At 50.9% G+C, this 26,477-nt stretch overlaps 1 protein-coding gene across 1 annotated transcript in view; it reads left to right on the forward strand.

Annotated features, from left to right (window-relative positions):
* RPE65 (retinoid isomerohydrolase RPE65) overlaps nucleotides 1–21,306 on the forward strand; it is a 32,338-nt gene extending 11,032 nt beyond the window's left edge. Inside the window, exons 4-14 of the mRNA XM_032965955.2 lie at nucleotides 1,882–1,989; nucleotides 2,470–2,611; nucleotides 3,392–3,539; nucleotides 5,209–5,290; nucleotides 5,436–5,568; nucleotides 7,063–7,202; nucleotides 8,218–8,347; nucleotides 8,905–9,019; nucleotides 10,017–10,111; nucleotides 10,561–10,672; nucleotides 12,655–21,306. Coding sequence (XP_032821846.1) covers nucleotides 1,882–1,989; nucleotides 2,470–2,611; nucleotides 3,392–3,539; nucleotides 5,209–5,290; nucleotides 5,436–5,568; nucleotides 7,063–7,202; nucleotides 8,218–8,347; nucleotides 8,905–9,019; nucleotides 10,017–10,111; nucleotides 10,561–10,672; nucleotides 12,655–12,818 — 1,369 coding nt within the window. The 3' untranslated portion in view covers nucleotides 12,819–21,306. The remainder of the gene's footprint in view (nucleotides 1–1,881; nucleotides 1,990–2,469; nucleotides 2,612–3,391; nucleotides 3,540–5,208; nucleotides 5,291–5,435; nucleotides 5,569–7,062; nucleotides 7,203–8,217; nucleotides 8,348–8,904; nucleotides 9,020–10,016; nucleotides 10,112–10,560; nucleotides 10,673–12,654) is intronic.
* The last annotated feature ends 5,171 nt before the right edge of the window (nucleotides 21,307–26,477 follow it).

The raw sequence follows: 26,477 nt of genomic DNA on the forward strand, positions 1-26,477 counted from the left end.
CCGAGACACACGCACACACACCGAGGCACACCGAGACACACCGAGACACACGCACACACACCGAGACACACCGAGACACATAAAGACACACGCACACACACCAAGACACACGCACACACACCGAGACACACCGAGACACACCAAGACACACGCACACACACCGAGGCACACCGAGACACACCGAGACACACCGAGACACACGCACACACACCAAGACACACGCACACACACCGAGACACACGCACACACACCGAGACACACCGAGACACACCGAGACACACCAAGACACACGCACACACACCGAAACAACCAAAACACACGCACACACACCGAGACACACCGAGACACACGCACACACACCAAGACACACCAAGACACACGCACACACACCGAAACAACCAAGACACACGCACACACACCGAGACACACCGAGACACACGCACACACACCGAGACACACGCACACACACCGAGACACACGCACACACACCGAGGCACACCGAGACACACCGAGACACACGCACACACACCAAGACACACGCACACACACCGAGACACACGCACACACACCGAGACACACCGAGACACACGCACACACACCGAGACACACGCACACACACCGAGGCACACCGAGACACACCGAGACACACGCACACACACCGAGACACACCGAGACACATAAAGACACACGCACACACACCAAGACACACGCACACACACCGAGACACACCGAGACACACCAAGACACACGCACACACACCGAGGCACACCGAGACACACCGAGACACACCCAGACACACGCACACACACCAAGACACACGCACACACACCGAGACACACGCACACACACCGAGACACACCGAGACACACCGAGACACACCAAGACACACGCACACACACCGAAACAACCAAAACACACGCACACACACCGAAACAACCAAGACACACGCACACACACCGAGACACACCGAGACACATAAAGACACACGCACACACACCGAGACACACGCACACACACCGAGACACACCGAGACACACCAAGACACACGCACACACACCGAAACAACCAAAACACACGCACACACACCGAAACAACCAAGACACACGCACACACACCGAAACAACCAAGACACACGCACACACACCGAGACACACCGAGACACACCGAGACACACCAAGACACACGCACACACACCGAAACAACCAAAACACACGTACACACACCGAAACAACCAAGACACACGCACACACACCGAGACACACCGAGACACATAAAGACACACGCACACACACCGAGACACACGCACACACACCGAGACACACCGAGACACACCAAGACACACGCACACACACCGAAACAACCAAAACACACGCACACACACCGAAACAACCAAGACACACGCACACACACCGAAACAACCAAAACACACGCACACACACCGAAACAACCAAGACACACGCACACACACCGAAACAACCAAGACACACGCACACACACCGAAACAACCAAAACACACGCACACACACCGAAACAACCAAGACACACGCACACACACCGAAACAACCAAAACACACGCACACACACCGAAACAACCAAGACACACGCACACACACCGAAACAACCAAAACACACGCACACACACCGAAACAACCAAGACACACGCACACACACCTAGACACACCGAGACACACGCACACACACCGAGGCGCACGCGTATCTCACAGTTTACAGCCTCCGCGGCGGCGACCTCCACGTATCTGCCACAATTCAAACGCATGTTCTTTTTTTTTTTTAACGCAGCCGCATTAATAGTTACCATGGCGACGTTGATGCAGTTGCCACGGTAACGCGTGGACCCTGTGCGTTTTCCCCCACCGAAAGTTTCCTTAAAACGGACACGTACATGCGCGCCATGACCGAAAACCGGATCGCGATCACCGAGTTCGGAACCGTCGCCTACCCCGACCCCTGCAAGAACATCTTCTCCAGGTGAGCCACACCTGTGTACCTGTCCAGCCTGCCTGCTCGCCTGCCCGCCCAACTTTCACTCAGCCTGCATCACTGCCAGTGGGGCTGCGCGCCTGGTTTGCCACCTTTCAGTCGACCGGCATATCCGCTCGCCTCGAATGTCTGCCCACCCATCACGAACGTCTATCACTCACCCAAAGGCAAAGATTGCCCGTGTAGCCTTGACAGACTTTTGGGGCAAGTGGTGTTACCGCTCCAATGACCAAAGACACCACACACGCTCGCACGCCCATTCACCTGGAGAGTTCAAGAGACATTTTGTCCCACAACCCCAATGGACAGCTATCGGGTACGTGACGTTATTCTCACGTTCGGAGTAAACTCAAGGATGTGAGAATATCCTTGGGTCTCAGCGGGCATTCTCAACTCCCGACTACGACGATTTGACTTGGAATGGCGCGCAATCACCCCGCGGGTGGAACCCTCCCCGCCCGCACGCAGGTTCTTCTCGTACTTCCAGAAGATCGAGATCACCGATAACGCGCTGGTCAACGTCTACCCCGTGGGTGAGGACTTCTACGCCTGCACAGAGACGAACTTCATCACCAAGATCAACCCCGAGACGCTGGAGACCGTCGCCAAGGTGCGCGCTTAGATCGCAACCGTGTGGCCACGACCACAGCGTCGATCACCTCGACCACACAGGCCCGCCTGTGGAATCGCCCGTAACACAAACCGTGACATCAATCGCGACGCCAATCGCGACCGCAGCCACAGTAGTCACAACAACACGAGGCCCACAACTCTGACCACGTGTCCCCAACCAGAGAACATTCGCCCGCAGCGCCGCCCACAACACTGCTATGTCACGATATCGGCCTTCACGCGTACATGCCTCAACAAGTCAACATCTGTGTCGTAGACCCTACTCCACTCGACATGGCCAATTACAAAATCTGTCACGTGATGGTAAATTGTGCCACGTTTGTCCATCACGTGACAACTTTATTAAAATCAGCTGTGGCGGGTGGAGTAGAGCGCCACGGTGGCTATGAGATGTTAACTACCTCGCCTGGTGCACAGGAGGTCGTTGGTTCGATCCCGACTCTGACGCCTGCTGTATATTTGGAGTGTGCGTGTCTCTCTCTCTCTCTCCGTGGTCGCGTAGATTTTTCTCCGGGTCCTCCGGTTTTTCCCTCCACATTAAGAATCAACATCACGCGTTCAGAGTATTTGATTTCTATAAATGTCCACGTGATAAGCCACTTCGTTGGGCTATCATTTGTCATAGCCACTTCTGAAAAAGAGCTACACGGCTCAGTGGGGCCTTGCCCGGTAAATTAAAAGTAGTTTAAGGACGTCGTTCAGAGCGTATGAAAGATTTCAACAACAAATCGTAAATATCGCCCGCCTCCGCCCAAAGGTTGACCTGTGCAAATACATCTCCATCAACGGGGCGACGGCGCACCCGCACATCGAACGGGACGGCACCGTCTACAACATCGGCAACTGCTTCGGCAAGGGGCTGTCCTTCGCCTACAACATCATCAAGATCCCCCCGCTGCTGAAAGGTGGCCGCGTAACCCCCCACCCCCTCCACTGCGCGCCGCTCGCGTTGAGCGCTCGAGATTTGATTGTGTCGAACCCCGGTAGACAACTCGGGGGAACCGGGGTCAGGGGTCCTCGTCCGCAAGGGTGACCTCGGGGGCGTCTCGCCGCTGCCAATAGTGGGCGAACGATTGCCGTGCCGCCATGCGTAGTTTGGTCCCAGGCTATTGGGAGTTATTTGCGGTGTGCGAGTTTTCGAAGGTAACCAAAGTTGGACCGCGACGCTCGCGCACGATGACCCCACTCGTGCGAACGACATGCAGGAGACCTTTAGCGGCCACTGGTGAAGCGGACGGCGCGTAGTGGCACTGTGGTGGTCACGCGCCGCGGGAATAACCAGGGCGCCTACTCGATTTAAAACCGTGAATCTCTACAACAAGCGGCGAACCACTGTGATGACAGTGGTACCTAGCACCGCACTGTACTGAAAGTGGCACATCACATCACATCACTGTGATAATAGCGTCAAACATCACCACACTGCACACTACACTACACCACTGTGATCACAGTGGCACACAGCATCACCCCACGCGCGATCAAAGTGGGCCCCCCCCGTACCACACCTCCACAATGACAGCGGCGCGCACACAAAGACACAGATCTCCCGTCTAGCCTCAACAGACCGTTGGGGCAAGTGCTGTTAGCGAGCACCTATCAAGGCCGCCACGGCACACGAGGGGGTGGGTGGCCAACACCACGCCCGCACACACTCACACCGGCACACGCGAGCGCGCACGAATTCTCGCGCTGCCAGATTGCTACAAACGCCCCGCATGGCGAGTGGAGATCGCTGCAGACGCACGCCGAGCAGCAGTTGGTGATCGTCTCAGCAAGAACCGGCAGCGGCGGCGGCGGTGGGGCCAGCATGGCCTTCGCCGTGATTTGCGACCGCTGCGTTCACGTCCCCCTCGGTCGCCGCATCAACGCCGCCGACGCGGTCACCCCGTCCGGCAATTACGGTGCCGTAATTGCGTAATTGTAGAGTCCTTAGCGCGCGGGCCGTCTCCCCCGCGTGAGTTATAAGCTCGCGCGGGGCGTCATTGACTCGCGCCGCGTTTTAAACAAGCCTCCGCATTACACTGTCTCCTTTGTTTATGCATCGGCACGCTCGTTTATAGCCGAGTCGAGGCAACGCCGGAGAGATGGAAATGACGGCCAGATGGAGAACAACGCGCGCACCGCACCGCGTGAGCAGGCCGGCCCCTGGCCCTGCGCGAAAGCGAAATTCCCCGTCGCTGGCAGATAGCTGCCATCGTTTTCCGCCGCGGTTTGGCCGGCGTCAAATGGCCTGGACAGTGTTCATTCAGCCGCATGTGCGTCCCGCCCAAGGCACCAAAGAAATACCATGAATGTCGTCGGAGATGTTGCGGGTGCCTCTTAGCCACGGCTAAACCGTGTCGGGAGTGACCGGACATCGGCGACTAGAGCGGAGACTCCGCCAGCGCCCGCTACGAACACGATGGCGCAACGGGGCCACGGCGGGGACACGGGGCCATGGCACCACGGGGCCACGAGGCCGCGGTGCTAAGAGACCACGGGGCCACGGGGCCACAGGGCCAGGGGCGTGGTTTCTCGGCAGACACCCGTCACCGCACCACGGCGAGACGTCCCGTTTGCTCTGTGTTGCAGACAAGGTGAACCCCTTGAATAAAATGTCGGTGGCCGTGCAGCTTCCGTGCAGCGAACGTTTCAAGCCGTCCTACGTGCACAGGTGAGACACAGCGCGCGGCGAGCTTGAGCACGGGCGAGGTGGCGATATTCAACAAGGCAGGGAGGGAGGGCGTCTTGGGATGAGACCCCCATGTGACCCCCCAGCTCACCCACCCCTCTCCCCGCCCCCACCGCCTTCCTCCCAGCTTCGGAATGACGGAGAACTACTTCGTGTTCGTGGAGCAGCCCGTGAAGATCAACCTGTGGAAATTCCTGAGCGCCTGGGGGCCCCGCGGCGCCACCTACATGGACTGCTTCGAGAGCCACCACACGATGGGGGTACACGGGGGCGCCTCACCCGAGCGTGGGGAGTTGGGGGGGGGGTCACGGTTAAGGTGGGTGGTGGGGGGGGTTGCTTGGGGTCACTGGAGGGGGGGGGGTCAGCCGGACACGTAAGGGGGCAGTGGCCAGTTGCGTTGACGCGCGGCACGTGGTCACGCGGCACGTGCTTGAGGAGGAGCGGTTTGTAGGCGGAACGCGCGAGACAATCAAATACGCGCCGTAGCCCTAGCCATGACCCTGACCTCCCAGCAGCAGCAGCCACTCGCACCAGCCCTCTCACTGACCCTACCACAACTAGCTAACCAGACATTAGTACTAGCTCTCTCACTGACCCTACCACAACTAGCTAACCAGACACTAGTACTAGCTCTCTCACTGACCCTACCACAACTAGCTAACCAGACACTAGTACTAGCTCTCTCACTGACTCTACCACAACTAGCTAACCAGACACTAGTACTAGCTCTCTCACTGACTCTACCACAACTAGCTAACCAGACACTAGTACTAACTCTCTCACTGACTCTACCACAACTAGCTAACCAGACACTAGTACTAGCTCTCTCACTGACTCTACCACAACTAGCTAACCAGACACTAGTACTAGCTCTCTCACTGACCCTACCACAACTAGCTAACCAGACACTAGTACTAGCTCTCTCACTGACCCTACCACAACTAGCTAACCAGACACAAGTACTAGCTATCTCACTGACCCTACCACAACTAGTTAACCAGACACTAGTACTAGCTCTCTCACTGAATCTACCACAACTAGCTAACCAGACACTAGTACTAGCTCTCTCACTGACCCTACCACAACTAGCTAACCAGACACTAGTACTAGCTCTCTCACTGACTCTACCACAACTAGCTAACCAGACACTAGTACTAGCTCTCTCACTGACTCTACCACAACTAGCTAACCAGACACTAGTACTAGCTCTCTCACTGACCCTACCACAACTAGCTAACCAGACACTAGTACTATCTCTCTCACTGATTCTTCCACAACTAGCTAACCAGACACTAGTACTAACTCTCTCACTGACTCTACCACAACTAGCTAACCAGACACTAGTACTAGCTCTCTCACTGACTCTACCACAACTAGCTAACCAGACACTAGTACTAGCTCTCTCACTGACCCTACCACAACTAGCTAACCAGACACTAGTACTAGCTCTCTCACTGACTCTACCACAACTATCTAACCAGACACTAGTACTAGCTCTCTCACTGACTCTACCACAACTAGCTAACCAGACACTAGTACTAGCTCTCTCACTGACTCTACCACAACTAGCTAACCAGACACTAGTACTAGCACTCTCACTGACTCTACCACAACTAGCTAACCAGACACTAGTACTAACTCTCTCACTGACCCTACCACAACTAGCTAACCAGACACTAGTACTAGCTCTCTCACTATTCCCCCATCCCACTCCCTCCCCCTCCCCGTGCGCGCGCCCGCGCGTGCACGTGCAGGTGTGGGTGCACGTGGCCGACAAGCGCCGGGGCGAGTACCTGGACATCCGGTTCCGCGCGGCGGCCTTCAACATCTTCCACCACATCAACACGTTCGAGAAGGAGGGCCACGTCGTCATGGACGTCTGTTGCTGGAAGGGGTGAGCGGGCACCCCCGTCGGCGTGCCCGTCGAATTGCACCCGGGGCCCATCGGACGGAGGGGCGAGCGAAGGCGCCGGGCTACGGAGAGGATAGTGAATACGGGAGTTGGGGGGGGCTGAAGGAGGTGGGGGAGGGGGGCACTCTATTTATTGCACCGGGGTCGATGCCAAACCATGAGTGGTCAGAGGCTACCGGCGTCTACCTTAAAACGGTCCTCAGTGGCACCTTGCCACGTCAACTTTGTTCCCTCGTGTCGAATAAAGCTCCGTAGCTAGCGCCAACCAGAACCACCGTCTCCACCACGGTAGCGAACAGTACGACCACGAACACCACCACCAGAACCACACCATCACCACGGTAGCGACCACCACAAACACCACCACTACTACAACCAGAACCACACCATCTCCACCACTTTAATGACCACCACGACCACAAACACCACCACCACCAGAACCACACCATCACCACGGTAGCGACCACCACAAACACCACCACCACCAGAACCACACCATCACCACGGTAAACAGCCACCACCACCACAACCGCCGTCCCCACCCCTACAGCTGCCCGTGTAGTCGCCGCGTGTCAACCCGGGAGTCGTTCACGGCGCGTGCCCTCCGTCTCTCCCTGGCGCTTGTGTCTCACCGCACGCCACGCGCACCCCACGGGTTCCTTGCGAACCACAGCACCGCAAAGTGTCCTTCAGGCACGGTGGTGGCGCAGTGATCATTGCACTGCGCTACGAACCCGGTGGACCCAAGTTCGATTCCCGCTCACTCGTGACCAACAACAGTGACGAATATTGGAACCGGTCCTAGGTTGACATGGCCTGAAACGAGAAGTTTAATGTGATGTGTAAATATTGCTACGAAGGAGACAAAGGTGGCCGGGCGTGGTGCTGGCCACACACCTTGCCGGCCTTCGTAGGCGCTGCTCGTGAACAGCACTTGCCGCAGCACTTTGTGAAGTCCGCACGGGGGATCTTTGTCTTTGTGTGCTTGCACGTGCAGGTTTGAGTTCATATACAACTATCTATACCTCGCCAACATGAGGGAGAACTGGGAAGAGTTGAAGCGGAACGCGTACAAGGCTCCCCAGCCGGAAGTGCGGCGATACGTGCTGCCCATCAACTTCGACGAGGTGAATTTCTCCTCCTCCTGCTGCTCCTCATCATCATCAGTACCATCATGGTCATCATCATAATCATCACGATCGACAACACCATCACCACCACCATCATCACTATTATTGTCATCATCATCACCATCGACACCACCATCATCATCATGGTCGTCATCATCATTATCTTGGTCATCATCATCATCACCATCACCATAATGATCATCATGGGGAGGACTCGGGCTGGCAGTTTGCTGAAGATGATTCCCCGGCCACTCCGTTATCCCTCCGTCACGGAGCCAAACATCCATCACAGACTCATCCACAGGTCCCCGCGCGGGCCTCCTCATCAAGGGGCCTCGACACTTCGACAGAGACTCTCAGAGACACCGAGCCTTGTCGGTATCCTTCGCCGAGGTTTCGTCACGTCTCACTCTCTTGCGGATCGCCGGTAGACTCCTGGGACAGGCACGTGACGAGCGGTGGCCACAGTCATAGCGAGAGAGGTCAGAGGTGTACTCGATGTGGTGTGCCGAGCGCGGGGAATGTTCTCGTCCCCCATCCCGCATCCCGCTCAGGAGGAGTACGGCAAGAACCTGGTGCGTCTCGGAGACACCACGGCGACAGCGACACTCCGCAACGACGGCACCATCTGGCTGGAGCCCGAGGTGCTCTTCTCTGGACCGCGACAGGGTGACGACGCACGGCACCTCTCGCCCCCGATAACCGCACAACGCTCTTCTCGCCCCCGATAACCGCACAACGCTCTTCTCGCCCCCGATAACCGCACACCGCTCTTCTCGCCTCCGATAACCGCACACCGCTCTTCTCGCCCCCGATAACTGCACACCGCTCTTCTCGCCCCCGATAACCGCACAACGCTCTTCTCGCCCCCGATAACCGCACACCGCTCTTCTCGCCCCCGATAACCGCACACCGCTCTTCTCGCCCCCCGATAACCGCACAACGCTCTTCTCGCCCCCAATAACCCTACACCGCTCTTCTCACCCCCGATAACCATACAACGCTCTTCTCACCCCCGATAACCCTATACCACTCCTCTCACCCCCGATAACCGCACAACGCTCTTCTCACCCCCGATAACCCTACACCGCTCTTCTCACCCCCGATAACCATACAACGCTCTTCTCACCCCCGATAACCCTACACCGCTCCTCTCGCCCCCAATAACCGCACAACGCTCTTCTTACCCCCCCACCCCACAACCGCTGTTGATATCATCTTGTTGGCGAGAACAGGGTTTGTTGATTTTAAACATATCGTGGAGTGTTAGCCTGAGCATGCTGGATCACGGAGGGGCCAGGCGCCTTGTGCGCTGACGCGGGCCACATAAACCCCCACGATCGATGGGTCGTTACCCTACTAGAAAGCAGGGCTCCCCGTCCGTAACCGACGTTGTACCCTAATGTGCTCAACCGGGGCGAGGTATTCCAAAGGTGTGGGATTGCATCCGAGCCAAAGGCTGGCACCTTCAATGACAGCTGCGGGGAAGGACTCGGGGCTGAACGGGCAGATGAGTTGAGAGGTGGTCAGGTTGAGAGGTGGACAGGCAGACAGCGTTGGCAGAGAGGACGGGACGCAGAGAATGACAGGTCGGCAGGTTGACAAGTTGACGGGTTGACAGGTGGACGGGCGGAGATGCTAACGAGCTGCGTGTGCACTGTTGCAGCGTTCGAATTCCCGCGGATTAATTACGAGAAGAATAACGGACGCGACTACACGTTCGCCTACGGCCTGGGCCTCAACCACTTCGTGCCGGACAAGGTGAGCGCAGAGACCTCGCGTGCAGAGCGTCCCGCGACATCCACCGCCGCCACCACCACCGGTTAGAAAGACAAAGTCCCCCCCGTATAGCTTTAGCAGACTGTTGAGGCAAGTGCTGTTAGGGATATAATCTACGAAGACGGTCAAGGCACACTAGGGGGTGGGGGTGGGGGGGGCAGCACCACGGCCGGCCGCCTTTGTCTCCCCAGTGGCGATGTTTACACGCCGCGCACCAGGTACTAATTTAAGGCTGAGTCGACTCAGGGGACGCCCAGGACCGGTTCAGGGAATCGTCACCGATGTTGTCCGTGAGCGGGAATCGAACTCGGGTCGGCGGGTTCGTAGCGCAGTGAGCTAACCGCTGCCCGTACCACCAACACCACCGCAGGCAGCGACACCTCTAAGACCGCGGGTTCGTGAGCGCGATGTGCCGTGGGTCTCACCCGCAGATCTACAAGCTGAACGTGAAGACTAAGGAGCACTGGGTGTGGCAGATCCCGGGCACCTACCCTTCTGAGCCCATCTTCATCGCCCGGCCGGATGCCCAAGATGAGGACGACGGTAAACTATAGGAATAGGTTTTTACCCTTTTAACTGGCACAAAAACTGACACCTTTATTCAAGGCATCATGTTTGCAATAACCACAACACAAGCAGTCAAAATGCAAACAAAAAAGACAACTCTAATAATAATATGCACTGTCCTATTATCAGAGTAAAACCTATTCCTATATCTTGTTTCTGGCAAAGGAGGTCTCATAATGACGGTAAACGAATAAATAAATAATCTCGGCGCCGCGGGTGAACTCGGTGGTGACTGTATGATGACGCACGTGGAACTTCTTTCGCACCGTACGCAGCCGACCGTGTGAATCGGAGGTTCCGGGGGAAGGACAATGAGAGGCAAAAAGCAGTTCAGTTCTGATGACTGGATTGCGGCGGCAGTGTGCCATGATTGTTGTTGTTGATGATGATGATGATGGTAATTATTGATGATGATGGATAATTATTAGTTTTACATTTGTTTAACCCAGGATAGCCTCACTGAGTCTCGAGACTCTCCGTCAGGAGGGCCCTGCTAAGTTGGTTGCAGTAGCTGGTAATGATTCCTATCTGTAATCTGAATTGATCTCGGTTTTTATTTGGTTAGATCGCGTAAATATATAAATGTGTCGTTAAACCCGCCACCACCCGACACAGCCAATCAGCGAGGTTTGTCACGTAAACAGAACATGCCAATTCGTTACGAGTACAGCACACCGGTGTGCTGTACTAGTGACGAATTGGCAAGTTCTGTTAGCATAACGGTGTGCTAGTGACGAATTGGCAAGGTCTGTTAACATAACGGTGTGCTGTACTAGTGACGAATTGGCAAGGTCTGTTAACATAACGGTGTGCTAGTGACGAATTGGCAAGGTTTGTTAACATAACAAACCTTACTAATTGGCTGTCGGGTGGTGGCGAGTTAAACGACACGTTTATATAAACGCGATCTAACCCAAAACCTATACTATGGATGATATCGTTCGCGAAAGCCTCCGTGTTAAACTTAAATGATCTCAAACGCAAGTTTGAAATTTGCGAGATTTCTAAAATATGGAGCGTGACGCAGCGGCACGCAGTGGCCTCCTCATCTTCGAACGACGTCACGGGATCTCTGAAGTCCACTGCGAAAGCATACGGGGACGAGTATTTCATTAATCACACACACAGCGCAGTATTAACCGGGTCGGCCTGCTGGGTGTCTGAACGACGAACCTCTGCAACAAGCGGCGAACGCGCTCACGCTTGGCGATGTCTCCGCCCCCATGATGAGCGTTGATGGTGGATAAAGATGGATGAGGATGATAGGTCATGATGACTGATGATGATGATGCGCCAGTTAAGGGGTCCTCCAGACCAGCTCTGTGACGCAGCGGGGGCTCTGTGCTCGCCATGCACAAGAAGCCTGGCTCTCAGTGGGCTCTCGCGTCGTTTCAATAAAGAAAATTGCGTGTGTGGTGTCCAGTTTGTCAACGGGTGGCACAGTGGTTACACTCGTGTCTCACAGCAAGAAGGACTTGGGTTCGATTCCCCACGAATACACCTTTCTCTGCGGAGTTTGTATTCTCTACCCCTGTTCTGCATGGCTTTCCTCCAGGATCTCGGGTTTCTCCCGTAGCTATTTTGTTTTCAAACAGTGTGAATACAGCGTAGCTGGCAATGGCCAAACATCCCAACGTTGAATTACCGTATTACCTGCAAATGACTCAATTGGGATGAACATCCCTGCGGCTACATCGCCACCTACTGCGCAAACTTGGCAAGACCCCCTGAAACTCAGTGAGACTTTCTTGGTTAAAGATATATTCATCCGATCGGTTTAGCTTTTCAATGAGTCTGCCTACCACCGCATCGCCGCCTCCTCCTCCTCACGAGATGGCCCGACCTCATGGTGACCCCAGGGCCACTCTAGACGACCCCGGGAGCCTCCCCCCGCCCTCCCCCCCCTTGATCTCACCGCTGCCGTGTGACCCCCTCCCACCCATAACCCTGCTCCCTAGGGGTACTGCTGACGACGGTGGTGAGCCCTGGGCCCGCGGGACGAACGCCGGCCTTCCTGCTCATCCTCAACGCCAAGGACCTGACGGAGGTCGCTCGCGCGGAGGTTGACGTCAACATTCCCGTGTCCTTCCACGGAATGTTCAAGGAGAGCTCGAAGCACTAGGGGGCTGGTAGGGGGTACGGGGGGGGTAGGAATAGTGCGGCTGCTGTGGGGGGCTAGCCCAATGCTCCCTCTGGTGGCCACAGCTACGAGTTGGGGCTCCCTCATCCTTGTCTTCGACAACGGCGTGAAAAGAAAACAAACACTGATGTAAGGATGTGATTAGGCAAGAGCAGGCGTGATATTTATAGCCTCGATGCGACCGTGCGAGACAAATCAAATATTGGGGAGGGGGGGGGGCACCCTGACCGATTGCCGCACCCACTGAGCTGACAATGTCATTACTACGTCACTGATAATGTAGTTACTACGTCACTGATAATGTAGTTACTACGTCACTGATAATGTAGTTACTACGTCACTGATAATGTAGTTACTACGGCACTAATAATGTAGCCACTACGCCACTGATAATGTAGTTATTACGCCACTGATAATGTAACCACTACGCCACTGATAATGTAGTTACTACGTCACTGATAATGTAGCCACTACGTCACTGATAATGTAGTTACTACGTCACTGATAATGTAGTTACTACGGCACTAATAATGTAGTTACTACACCACTGATAATGTAGTTACTACACCACTGATAATGTAGTTACTACACCACTGATAATGTCATTACTACGCCACTGATAATGTAGTTACTACGCCACTGATAATGTCATTACTACGTCACTGATAATGTAGTTACTACGTCACTGATAATGTCATTACTATGCCACTGATAATGTAGTTACTACGCCACTGATAATGTAGTTACTACGTCACTGATAACGTAGTCACTACGGCACTGATAATGTCACTACGCCACTGATAATGTCACTACGCCACTGATAATGTAGTCACTACGGCACTGATAATATAGTTACTACACCACTGATAATGTAGTTACTACGCCACTGATAATGTAGCTACTATGCCACTGATAATGTAGTCACTACGCCACTGATAATGTAGTTACTACGCCACTGATAATGTAGCCACTACGCCACTGATAATGTAGTTACTACGCCACTGATAATGTAGTCACTACGCCACTGATAATGTAGTTATTACACCACTGAAAATGTAGTTACTACACCACTGATAAGGTAGTCACGACGCCACTGATAATGTAGTTACTACACCACTGATAATGTAGTTATTACACCACTGATAATGTAGTTACTATGCCACTGATAATGTAGTTACTACGTCACTGATAATGTAATTACTACGCCACTGATAATATCATTACTACGTCACTGATAATGTAGTTACTACGCCACTGATAATGTAGTCACTACGCCACTGATAATGTAGTTATTACACCACTGAAAATGTAGTTACTACACCACTGATAAGGTAGTCACGACGCCACTGATAATGTAGTTACTACACCACTGATAATGTAGTTACTACACTACTGATAATGTAGTTACTACGGCACTGATAATGTAGCCACTACGCCACTGATAATGTAGTCACTACGGCACTGATAATGTAGTTACTACACCACTGATAATGTAGTTACGACGACACTGATCACGTAGTTACTACACCAGTGATAATGTAGTTACTACACCACTGATAATGTAGTCACTACATCACTAATAATGTAGTCACTACACCACTGATAATGTAGTTACTACACCACTTGTAATGTAGTTACTACACCACTGATAATGTAGTTACTACGCCACTGATATTGTAGTTACTATGCCACTGATAATGTAGTTACTATGCCACTGATAATGTAGTTACTACACCACTGGTAATGTGGTTACTACGCCACTGATAATGTAGTTACTATACCACTGATAATGGAGTTACTACGCCACTAATAAGGTAGCTACTACGCCACTGATAATGTAGTTACTACGCCACTGATAATGTAGTTACAACACCATTTATAATGTAGTTACTACACTACAAATCATGTAGTTACTAAACCACTGATAATGTAGTTACTACACCACTGATAATGTATTACTAAACTACTAATAATGTAGTTACTACACAACTGATAATGTAGTTACGCCACTGATAATGTAGTTACTACGCCACTGATAATGCAGTTACTACGCCACTGGTAATGTAGTTACTACACCACTGATATTATAGTTACTATGCCACTGGTAATGTAGTTATTACGCCACTGATAATGTAGTTACTACAACACTGATAATGTAGTTACTACGCCACTGAAAATGTAGTTACTACACCACTGATAATGTAGTTACTACGCCACTGGTAATGTAGTTACTATGCCACTGATAATGTAGTCACGACGCCACTGATAATGTAGTTACTATGCCACTGATAAAGTAGTCACTACACCACTGATAATGTAGTTACTACGTCACTGATAATGTAGTTACTACGCCACTGATGATGTAGTTACTACACACTGATAATGTCGCTACTACGTCACTGATAATGTAGTTACTACGCCACTGATAATGAAGTTACTACGCCACTGATAATGTAGTTACTACGTCACTGATAATGTAGTTACTACGCCACTGATGATGTAGTTACTACACACTGATAATGTCGCTACTACGTCACTGATAATGTAGTTACTACGCCACTGATAATGAAGTTACTACGCCACTGATAATGTAGTTACTACATCACTGATAATGTAGTTACTACGCCACTGATAGTGTAGTTACTACACTACTGATAATGTAGTTACTACACCACTGATAATGTAGTTACTGCGCCACTGATAATGTAAGTTACTACACCACTGATAATGGTGTTACTACACCACTGATAATGTAGTTACTACACCATTGATAATATAGTCACTACACCACTGATAATGTAGTTACTACGCCACTGATAGTGTAGTTACTATGCCACTGATAATGTCGGTACTACACCACTGATAATGTAGGTACTACGCCACTGATATTGTAGTTACTATGCCACTGATAATGTAGATACTACATCACTGATAATGTCGTTACTCTACCACTGATAATGTAGTTACTACGCCACTGATAATGTCGTTACTACGCCACTGATAATGTAGTTACTACGCCACTAATAATGTAGTCACTGCACCACTGATAATGTTGTTACTATGCCACTGATAATGTAGTTACTACACCACTGATAGTGTAGTTACTATGCCACTAATAATGTAGCTACTACGCCACTGATAATGTGGTTACTAGGCCACTGGTAAAGTAGTTACAACACCACTGATAATATAGTTACTATGCCACTGGTAATGTAGTTATTACGCCACTGATAACGTAGTTACTACGTCACTGATAATGTAGTTACTACGCCACTGATAATGTAGTTACTACACCACTGATAATGTAGTTACTACGCCACTGGTAATGTAGTTACTACGCCACTGATAATGTAGTCACGACGCAACTGATAATGTAGTTACTACGCCACTGATAATGTTGTTACTACACCACTGATAATGTAATTACCACGTCACTGATAATGTAGTTACTACGCCACTTATAATGTAGTTACTACACACTGATAATGTCGCTACTACGTCACTGATAATGTAGTTACTACGCCACTAATAATGAAGTTACTTCGCCACTGATAATGTAGTTACTACGTCACTGATATGTAGTTACTACGCCACTGATAGTGTAGTCACTACACCACTGATAATGTAGTTAGTACGTCACTGATAATGTAGTTACTACGCCACTGATAATGTAGTTACTACACCACTGATCTTGTAGTTACTATGCCACTGATAATGTAGTTACTACACCACTGATAATGTCTTTACTACACTACTGATAATGTAGTTATTACACCACTGATAATGTCGCTACTACGTCACTGATACTGTAGTTACTTCGCCACTGATAATGTAGTCACTACGCCACTGATAATGTTGTTACTACGCCACTGATAATGTAGTCACTACACCACTGATAATGTAGTTACTATGCCACTGATAATGTAGTTACTACGCCACTGATAATGTAGTTACATCACCACTGATAATGTAGTTACTACACCACTGATAATGTAGTTACTACATTTTCAGTGATAATGAAGTCACTATGCCACTGATAATGTAGTTACTACGCCACTGATAATGTCGTTACTACATCACTGATAATGTTGTTACTACGCCACTGATAATGTTGTTACTACGCCACTGATAATGTAGTCACTACACCACTGATAATGTAGTTACTATGCCACTGATAATGTAGTTACTACGCCACTGATAATGTAGTTACATCACCACTGATAATGTAGTTACTACACCACTGATAATGTAGTTACTACAACACTGATAATGTAGTTACCACGCCACTGGTAATGTAGTTACTATGCCACTGATAATGTAGTTATTATGCCACTGATAATGTAGTTACTACGTCACTGATAATGTAGTTACTACGCCACTGAAAATGTAGTTACTACACCACTGATAATGTAGTTACCACGCCACTGTTAATGTAGTTACTACACCACTGATTATCTAGTTACTACACCACTGATAATGTAGTTACTACACCACTGATAATGTAGTTACTGCGCCACTGATAATGTAAGTTACTACGCCACTGATAATGTTGTTACTACACCACTGATAATGTAGATACTACATCACTAATAATGTCGTTACTATACCATTGATAATGTAGTTACTACACCACTGATAGTGTAGTTACTATGCCAATTATAATGTAGATACTACACCACTGATAATGTAGTTACTACACCACTGATAATGTAGTTACTACGCCACTGATAATGTAGTTACTACGCCACTGATAGTGTAGTTACTATGCCACTGATAATGTAGTTACTACACCACTGATAATGTAGATACTACATCACTGATAATGTCGTTACTACGTCACTGATAATGTAGTTACTTCGCCACTGATAATGTATTTACTATACCACTGATAGTGTAGTTACTACACCACTGATCATGTAGTTACTATACCACTGATAATGTAGTTACTACGCCACTGATAATGTAGTTACATCACCACTGATAATGTAGTTACAACACCACTGATAATGTAGTTACTACACCACTGATAATGTAGTTACCACGCCACTGGTAATGTAGTTACTATGCCACTGATAATGTAGTTATTATGCCACTGATAATGTAGTTACTACGTCACTGATAATGTAGTTACTACGCCACTGAAAATGTAGTTACTACACCACTGATAATGTAGTTACCACGCCACTGTTAATGTAGTTACTACACCACTGATTATCTAGTTACTACACCACTGATAATGTAGTTACTACACCACTGATAATGTAGTTACTGCGCCACTGATAATGTAAGTTACTACGCCACTGATAATGTTGTTACTACACCACTGATAATGTAGATACTACATCACTAATAATGTCGTTACTATACCATTGATAATGTAGTTACTACACCACTGATAGTGTAGTTACTATGCCAATTATAATGTAGATACTACACCACTGATAATGTAGTTACTACACCACTGATAATGTAGTTACTACGCCACTGATAATGTAGTTACTACGCCACTGATAGTGTAGTTACTATGCCACTGATAATGTAGTTACTGCACCACTGATAATGTAGATACTACATCACTGATAATGTCGTTACTACGTCACTGATAATGTAGTTACTTCGCCACTGATAATGTATTTACTATACCACTGATAGTGTAGTTACTACACCACTGATCATGTAGTTACTATACCACTGATAATGTAGTTACTACGCCACTGATAATGTCGTTACTATACCACTGATAATGTAGTTACTACACCACTGATAATGTAGATACTATACCACTGATAATGTATTTACTATGCTTCTGATAATGTAGTTTCTACGCCACTGATAGTGTAGTTACTACGCCACTGATAATGTAGTTACTACGCCACTGATAATGTAGTTACTACACCACTCATAGTGTAGTTACTACACCACTCATAATGTCGGTACTATACCACTGATAATGTAGTTACTATGCCACTGATAATGTAGTTATTACGCCACTGATAATGTCGTTACTACGCCACTGATAATGTAGTTACTACACCACTAATAATGTAGATACTATACCACTGGTAATGTAGTTACACCACTGATAATGTAGTTACTACACCATAGATAATGTCGTTGCTACGCCACTGATAATGTAGACACTATACCACTGATAATGTAGTTACTACACCACTGATAATGTAGTCACTACACCACTGATAATGTAGTTACTACGCCACTGATAATGTAGTTACTACGCCACTGATAATGTAGTTACTACACCACTGATAATGTAGTTACTACACCACTGATAATGTAGTTACTACACCACTGATAATGTAGATACTATACCACTGATAATGTAGTTACTACGTCACTGATAATGTAGTTACTACGTCACTGATAATGTAGTTACTACGTCACTGATAATGTAGATACTACACCACTGGGGGTTGGGGGGACACGGCAAGTTCTTGCCACAGCAGCGATCGTTTGGCTGCTCGTGACGCCTCTCCGTCACCACGACGTGAGACTTTGAGTTGCCGCCTGCTTCAGGTTTGACCCGGACAGCTGGCGTCATCCGGATGGGACACAGAATTAGCATCCTGTGTGTCGGCTGGCGATTATTGATTTGTAGCGTTGAACTTCATTTCGGCAAACTTTACTGCACAGCGCAAATAGAGCGAGGCTAACCTGAGAAATGCTCCCTGCCCGCGTTTCGCCTGCGGTGGAAATAGTGGCAGCCACCGTTAGAATTGCGCAGCGGTTTTAGTCGAGGTGGGGTTTGCTGCCCTTGGACCGGTTTTGTACCTCCACTAGAACCTCGTGCCGCGCGCACAAGCACGCGCCTGGTGGTGGCACAAAAAATCGCCGGATATGAAAATCCACCGCGTTCCTCCTCCTCACCCACCAGATGGCAGAATAAGCTCGCGTTTTGTCGCAATCCGGGGCCTCCATGCGGGCACGCGGAGGCGGGGTGGTGTCCCCGTGCCATGCCTGACCACTTTGAGAGCGCAATTCCCCAGTGCGGTTGGGGGGGGGGGGGGGCAGGGGGGGGGGGCTCTCGCTCTTCATCTCACCGTGATCACTCCAGGTTGAGATGGAGATGCGATCCTCTAAATAAACCCTCTGGCTGTGTCGCTGGCTGTGTGTGTGCGCTTTGTGTTTCGGTCGCAACGCGTCGGGAGCGTGAGGAGGCCACGTCGCGACGTTTGGTGCCACCGACCCGCACCGCACTGCAGGCCACGTGGCTCTCGGGCTCCGAGTGAGAGTCGAAACTCAGACATGCGGATACTCGGAGGCTGGCTTGGGGATGTTCAGCGAATCGGGGATTTCTGGGATTTGAGGACTCGGGGATCTTGAGGGGCCACTCGGACACCCTGGGACACTGGGACCTCTGGTCACGTGGGGCAACTGTCAGAAAAATGGCCTCCAGCCCCGCATAGAGAGTGATTTCAGGAGCTTTTTATTCCAAATGTAATCACTGTTGGTTTGCAGGGATTGTTAATGATTGGGCCGAGACCATCAACTCACTGCACTTTGAGAAGACGGATTAATCACGGGTGGCTGAACCCGGGATTCTAACCCAGGAGCTCGGCAGTGTTGGCTCAGTGCCCCTGAGCCACTGTGAAACTTCTCCCTCCTAAATGTCGCTTTTGGAGCGGTGGCGCAGCGGTTAGCGCACCGTGCCGGGAACCCGATCTCCTGAGTTAAATCCCAGGCCTCAGCGACCCACCAGTGGCGAGTGGAGTCGCTCCACGCACGTGGCAGACCAGTTCATTCGGCATAACGATAGCCCCTGGATGAGTGTGGCCCTTCCCGTGATGCGGTTTTGCAGGAACGTTTTCGTAATTTTGCGGACGCACGCCGACACGCTGGGGCGTTGCGAGGGGGGTCCGTGATGTATCTGCCAGGGCGCGGCAGTGACTCAGTTCCAACAATGGTTGCAGCCGCGCACTTCGCAATTGACGATTTCAACGTTTGAATCTAAATTCTCATATTGCACGTACCTATGACTTTCTAATGCTTCATTTATACTCTGCTGCTGAAAATAGAAAACCGCTCACCTGCCATTTCAAAATTGGGCATTTGTCAACCTTAACAAGAATCTATCACGGTTTTCTCAGGATTCTTTTCCCACAGTGTATAGTGTATGATGACCTCCAACGAAAAGTCAGTCAGTCTCTCTCGACCCTCCCCACCCGATTCACCCCGAAGAAGGACCATTTCCCCAAACCTATATTCTTATATTGTATATCACGATGAACGTCGTGTGTGTTTGTTGTTTGATAGTTGTTATTATTGTTATTATTCAACTTGATCACCCAGCAAAGCCTCACTGAGAGTCTCAAGACTCAAGTTCAGGAGGAGGGTCCTGCCAAGTTTTGTTCGCAGCCGGAGGCGCCGATCGCTGCCGTTGTGTTCCCCAATCGAGTTTAAATATCCACGCCTCACTAAAATCACCTCCAAGATAAACAAACCTCGCCCGGTGGCATCTCTTCTCTGTCTTTTTTTTTAATCGCAACGTTTCAGGAGACCGTATAACGAACGGCTCTGCAGCATCGTCCTCTGGAACGTGGCTGAGAGGGGGTGGGGGGCAGGGGGGGCTGTGGAGGGGGGTGATGGTGGGGGGGGGGGGCAGTACAATATCTCATCCTCACTTCCCAAATCTGGCCGGCACCGTGGAATGAGCGCGCTATGCCGTAATGCGCGCCACGGTGCCAAGGTTGGTCTGATTGAGAGATTACAAGCGGGTGACATGCGGAGAGCGCCGTGAGTCCTCGGCGTCGGGCCAAGTGTCCAATTACCGTAACAGTGGCACACGGAGGCATGCAGATGGCCCTGCATCTCAATTCCTGTCCTCCAGCCAGCGGGGAAAGGTCATCTGTTAAGTAATCTAATTGGTCCTGCGGCTCTAAAGGAGAAGAGAGAGATTCCAAGTCGGAGTGTGTACATCGCCATTGGGTGGGGGTGGGAGGGAGCACAGGGTGTGAACAGAGCAACCGAGTGTGTCTTTGTGTCTGTGGGGAGCGGTAGTGTCGTCGTTAACGCACTGCGCTACGAACCCGGTGACCCGAGTTCGATTCGCGCTCACGGCCAACAAACGGGCGACGAATACCTGAACCGGTGTTGGGCCTCCGCGAGGTCGACTAAGCCTCAAATGAGTACCTGGTGCAGTGTGTAAACATCGCCACGAGGAAGACAAAGGCGGCTGGGCATGGTGCTGGCCACCCACCTCCCTCGTGTGCCGTGCCCGCCTTCATTAGGTGCTCGCTAACAGCACTTGCCCCAAATCTCTTAAGGCTATACGGGGAATCTTTGTCTTTGTATTGTCTGTGCATGAAGGCGCGTGGAGCACAAAAAGACAAAGATCCTCCACATAGCCTTAACAGATCGTTGGGGCAAGTGCTGCTAGCGAGCACCTATGAAGGCCGGCACGGCACGCGACGGGGTGAGGTTGCCAGAACCACGCCCGGCCGCCTTTGTCTCTCTAGTTGCGATGTTTACAGATCGCACCTGGTACTAATTTGAGGCTGAGCCAACCTAGGGGAGGCCCAGGACTAATTTATATAGTCGTCGTGTCGGTGGCCGTGACCGTGAGTCGAACTCGCCCGGCCACCTTTGTCTCCCCAGGTTCGTAGCGCAGCGTGCTCACTGCTGCACCCCACCGCTCCGAGCCGCAACTCACGTCCCGTTGTGACTTCTCGCTCCGATCTCGTCGGATCTCAGAATGTAAGAAGCTTCAATCCTGGCTTGAACTTGGGTGTGTGGCCACCAAGGTGTGTTAGACGCGATGCTTCGAGGTGATCAGGAGACGGCATTGCAACAGTGCTCTCTTGAATCTATCCGTGCGGAGAGTCGAGTGTCTTCCACTCTCAAATGTGGTTGCTTTTCTCCAGATACTCCACTTTCCTCCCACGTTGAAGCTCAGCTGTCACGAACGGAATCGGCCAAACATCCCCGTTTAGCAGGACCCGCCTGAAAAAGTCGTAAATCCTCAATGAGACTTTTAAGTATAAATAATTGCTATTATTTCAGCATATATAGTATTACTACGACTGAGTTTACCATATTTAATTCTAATTAGTATGCTTTGTTTAATTGATTGAACAATCTGTTTCATGCATAGCAATGTTATTTTTTTTGTATGGTTTTCACATAAGCCCTCTTGGGTTTCTAACCTCACCAACACACCTTTTAACTTTGTTTCGATTTGTATTTTTTTGCGCGAATAAATAATAACTCGTTCAAGATTATTCCCAAATATGGGATCCCACTCAGAGGGCCCCTCCGTTGAGTGGCGCGTCACTTGGAAGCGGCGATCGCCCCGTGACATCCCAGCAGCCCGCACGCCGCGAGATGACGAATCGATCTTTTCCACGGCGGATTCAACTTATTTTGTCCAAATTGACTGCGACGCTCGCCGCGCATCTCCTGCAACACGCCATTAGGAGTCCATTAATTTCGCCGAAATGACATCTCGCGATGGGCCCTCCTTCCAACACGCGGTTTGTTTTGCCCGTCTTCTGGGTGGGCTGGTGCGGGGCGGGGGGGACCAAACATGAACTCTGCGAATCCACCCCCGAGTTGGGGGAGGGGTGGGGGCGCCTTCCTTGTGAGCCACCCGTGGGTTCCTTATTTACGAGCCCCGTTTCGCGTTCCGTGTATGATTCGTAACGGGACAGATGTGTGCGATTCGCGTCGGGCGGGGGGGGGGGGGGCCCTCCCGGAGCCCCATACATCACGCGGCAGGCGGCGGCACGCGGCGCGGATAAAGTGCACGGAGCTCCCGATAAATCAATCGCGGCCGTGACATCTCCCAGCTGCCGCCTGTCGGCGATGACAGCTGCGAGCGTGGAAGGAGACGCGTGGCGGCGCAGGCGGTGGCCGTGGCGGCGGAGGCGGTGGCCGACAGTGAAATAAACAACGAGAAGCCGACGTCGGAATGAGATTCATTTCGTCACGTTCGCTCGCGTCGCTTTAATTTAATTTGTTGGTGTTTTTGCTATTGCCCGTTTCATAAATTCCTGTAATTAATAGATGCCTCGTCGTGACTTTCTCGCTTCCCGCAATATGCCCCGCCATATGCGAAGTTTTTCTTCTGTTTGCGCCTGTGGCACGCGCCCACTTGCCACCGCTCCAGTTTGCCGCCCCCGAGGGACAAACTCCGTCACCGTCATCGTTTGCGGGCGCGCGGCAGCCCGGGCGGCTGCTCCCCCTTCGCGGGACGCGCGGCTTGGTGGCGTGCACGGGGCGAATGTGTTTCGTGCGCGGTTCTTCTCCTTGCGGTGATCGGAGGCCGGTGGCAAGGACGGATGTGATTGGTTTTAGAGCTACTGCATGCACCGGCGGAGCGTGGAGCGCGCGCGCAGACCCGTCAATACAATGCAATTACAAACTCCGTTTGGAGTTAAAGGGCGTCTGAGCGCGGCCGCGTCACCGGGCGTCGCCTGACTGCTGGGCACACGTGCTCACGTCTGCACGTGCCCACTCACCGCAACGCACCTGCCTACACCTGCACACGGGCGCTCGCGACTTTATCACGCCGAAAAACGCACGCGCGTCAGGGTTAGACGCGCGTACACTTGCACGCAAAGACAACGATCCCCCGAATAGCCTTTACAGACTGTTGGGGCAAGTGCTGTTAGCGAGCACCTATGCGCAGCCGCCACGGCACACAGGGAGGTGGGTGGCTAGCACCACGCACGACCACCTTTGTCTCCCCGGGGATGATGTTTACACACACCGCACCAGGTTCTCATTTGAGGCTGAGTCGACCACTTACGCACACACACACACACCCATCCACTCCTGTTCACGCCCACTCGCACCTGAACACACCGGCATACACTCACTCACATTTACTCCTCACGCCTGCTCGCACCTGCGTGCTGACCAATCTACATCCTTAAGAGTAGCACGCATTCGCAAGTTTTCTCACGCGTGCCACCACAATTGATCTGCCCTCGGCACGGCGTGATTCTCGGAGAGCTTCGCGGAATTCTGAACTCTCAGGTTCCGGAGAGGAGGACGGCGGCGAGTGAACTTACCACGAGCGTCACCAATGTCAGGTTCGCGCACTGCATCGCGTCCTCACCCCCCCCCCCCCCCGTGACCCCACAGGTCACCCACCGACCCCCACCTCCCTCGATCCCCGCACGTGAAAACACAACCGCGCCCGTGTCACATTTCACAAGCGCTTCTGTCCCCCGTGCGTTCCACGTGGAGCGTATGCTTGGGCAACATGATCACGCTGTTGCTATTATTATTACACAAATAATAATGATGCCTTTTTTAGCAAGAAAACCGCGCACTGAATTGTTTGTTCAGTTCTGCAGGGCCTCCGACTTTTAGGGGGCTTTGAAATTGAAAAAAAAAACTTCCGGTCAATATTCGTCTCGTTACTGAACTACATAGGGGTGAACATTTTATAGCGCCTAACCCTTCTTGGGTCATCGTTTACAACTTCTATCCGTCATTGTGAAACGGGGAGAACCTCACGTGAACGACAGCCTTCGCGCTGCATCGCCTCGAGGGGGAGGTTGCGGATTTTGTTTTTTGGGATGTTTTCACTTCTTCGAGTACACTGGCCGAGTTAATGTTTGTATGTATGGTTAACTTCTTTCTTACCGTACGTAGCAAACCGTGCTATTAGGAGGTGCGGGGAAAGGTCAGCAAACTGAAACACAAAAAGCAGTTCTGAAGAAATGAGTTTTCAATTTATTTTTAAAAGTGACTACCGAATATTGGAAGGAAGAGTGTTCCAGACGGCCGCGGAAGAGCATCTGAAAGTGCGCGATGCGGTGATCGTCGTTTGTTCGATGGCCAGCAGCCAAAAGCTGCTGCTGCTGCGCGAATGACTGGGGGAGTTCGCGTGATGATGGTTGTCGCTCCTTGACGAGGAACTGCGAACAGGCGCGAGGTTTCGTTTCGAGCAGAACGTGACGAGCTAATAGACGCTAATCCACTCGGGCGAAACCCGTGCCTGAATTACATCACCCAGAGCGGTTTTGTTGCACCGAACAACTCTGTAATTCGTCACTAATATTCGATATTCCTGGACGAAAGCAACAAAGTCAGACTCCTAAGTTGAGCGTCATCCCTGTGCCAGCTGACGGTGTGAATGACTAAACGTGGATTTGTTGTTTATTCCGCTGCGTCCTCCGATTGTTCCGATCCACATTTAGAAACAAGCGTTGTGATTACTCAGATTATTTAGCTGCAATAAATGTCCACATGCTAAACAACTTCGTTGAGCTATCATTTGTAGCCAAGTCGCTTCTGGAAAATAAGCTAATAGCTCGGTGAGCTGTACACCTGGTAAAATAAAATAATAAATTTGTGTATTTTTTTTCGTGATTTGCTCCTATACTTTGCACTCATATCGTGTTTTTATTGTTTGATTTTGTAACGTTATGGACCCCCCCCCCCACACCTCGGACATCTGCGAAAAAGAGCTTTATAGCTCATCGGATTCCTCCAGTATAAATATTCTGATTCTGAAAAGTGGTGTAAATATGTTCCGCGGGAGGAGGGGGTGGGGGGGCTGGCGGGTTGGTGGGACAACAACAATCAAAAACATGTTGTGAAGTTGCACCATCTATTTGCGAGCGTTAATTATACGAACATTATTCATTTCCGCTGGTTTGCTCATTAAAGGAA

This window comes from Petromyzon marinus, chromosome 35 (assembly GCF_048934315.1).
Source record: "Petromyzon marinus isolate PM22_M1 ecotype Great Lakes invasive population chromosome 35, UKy_Petmar_22M1.pri1.0, whole genome shotgun sequence".
Lineage (NCBI taxonomy): Eukaryota > Metazoa > Chordata > Hyperoartia > Petromyzontiformes > Petromyzontidae > Petromyzon > Petromyzon marinus.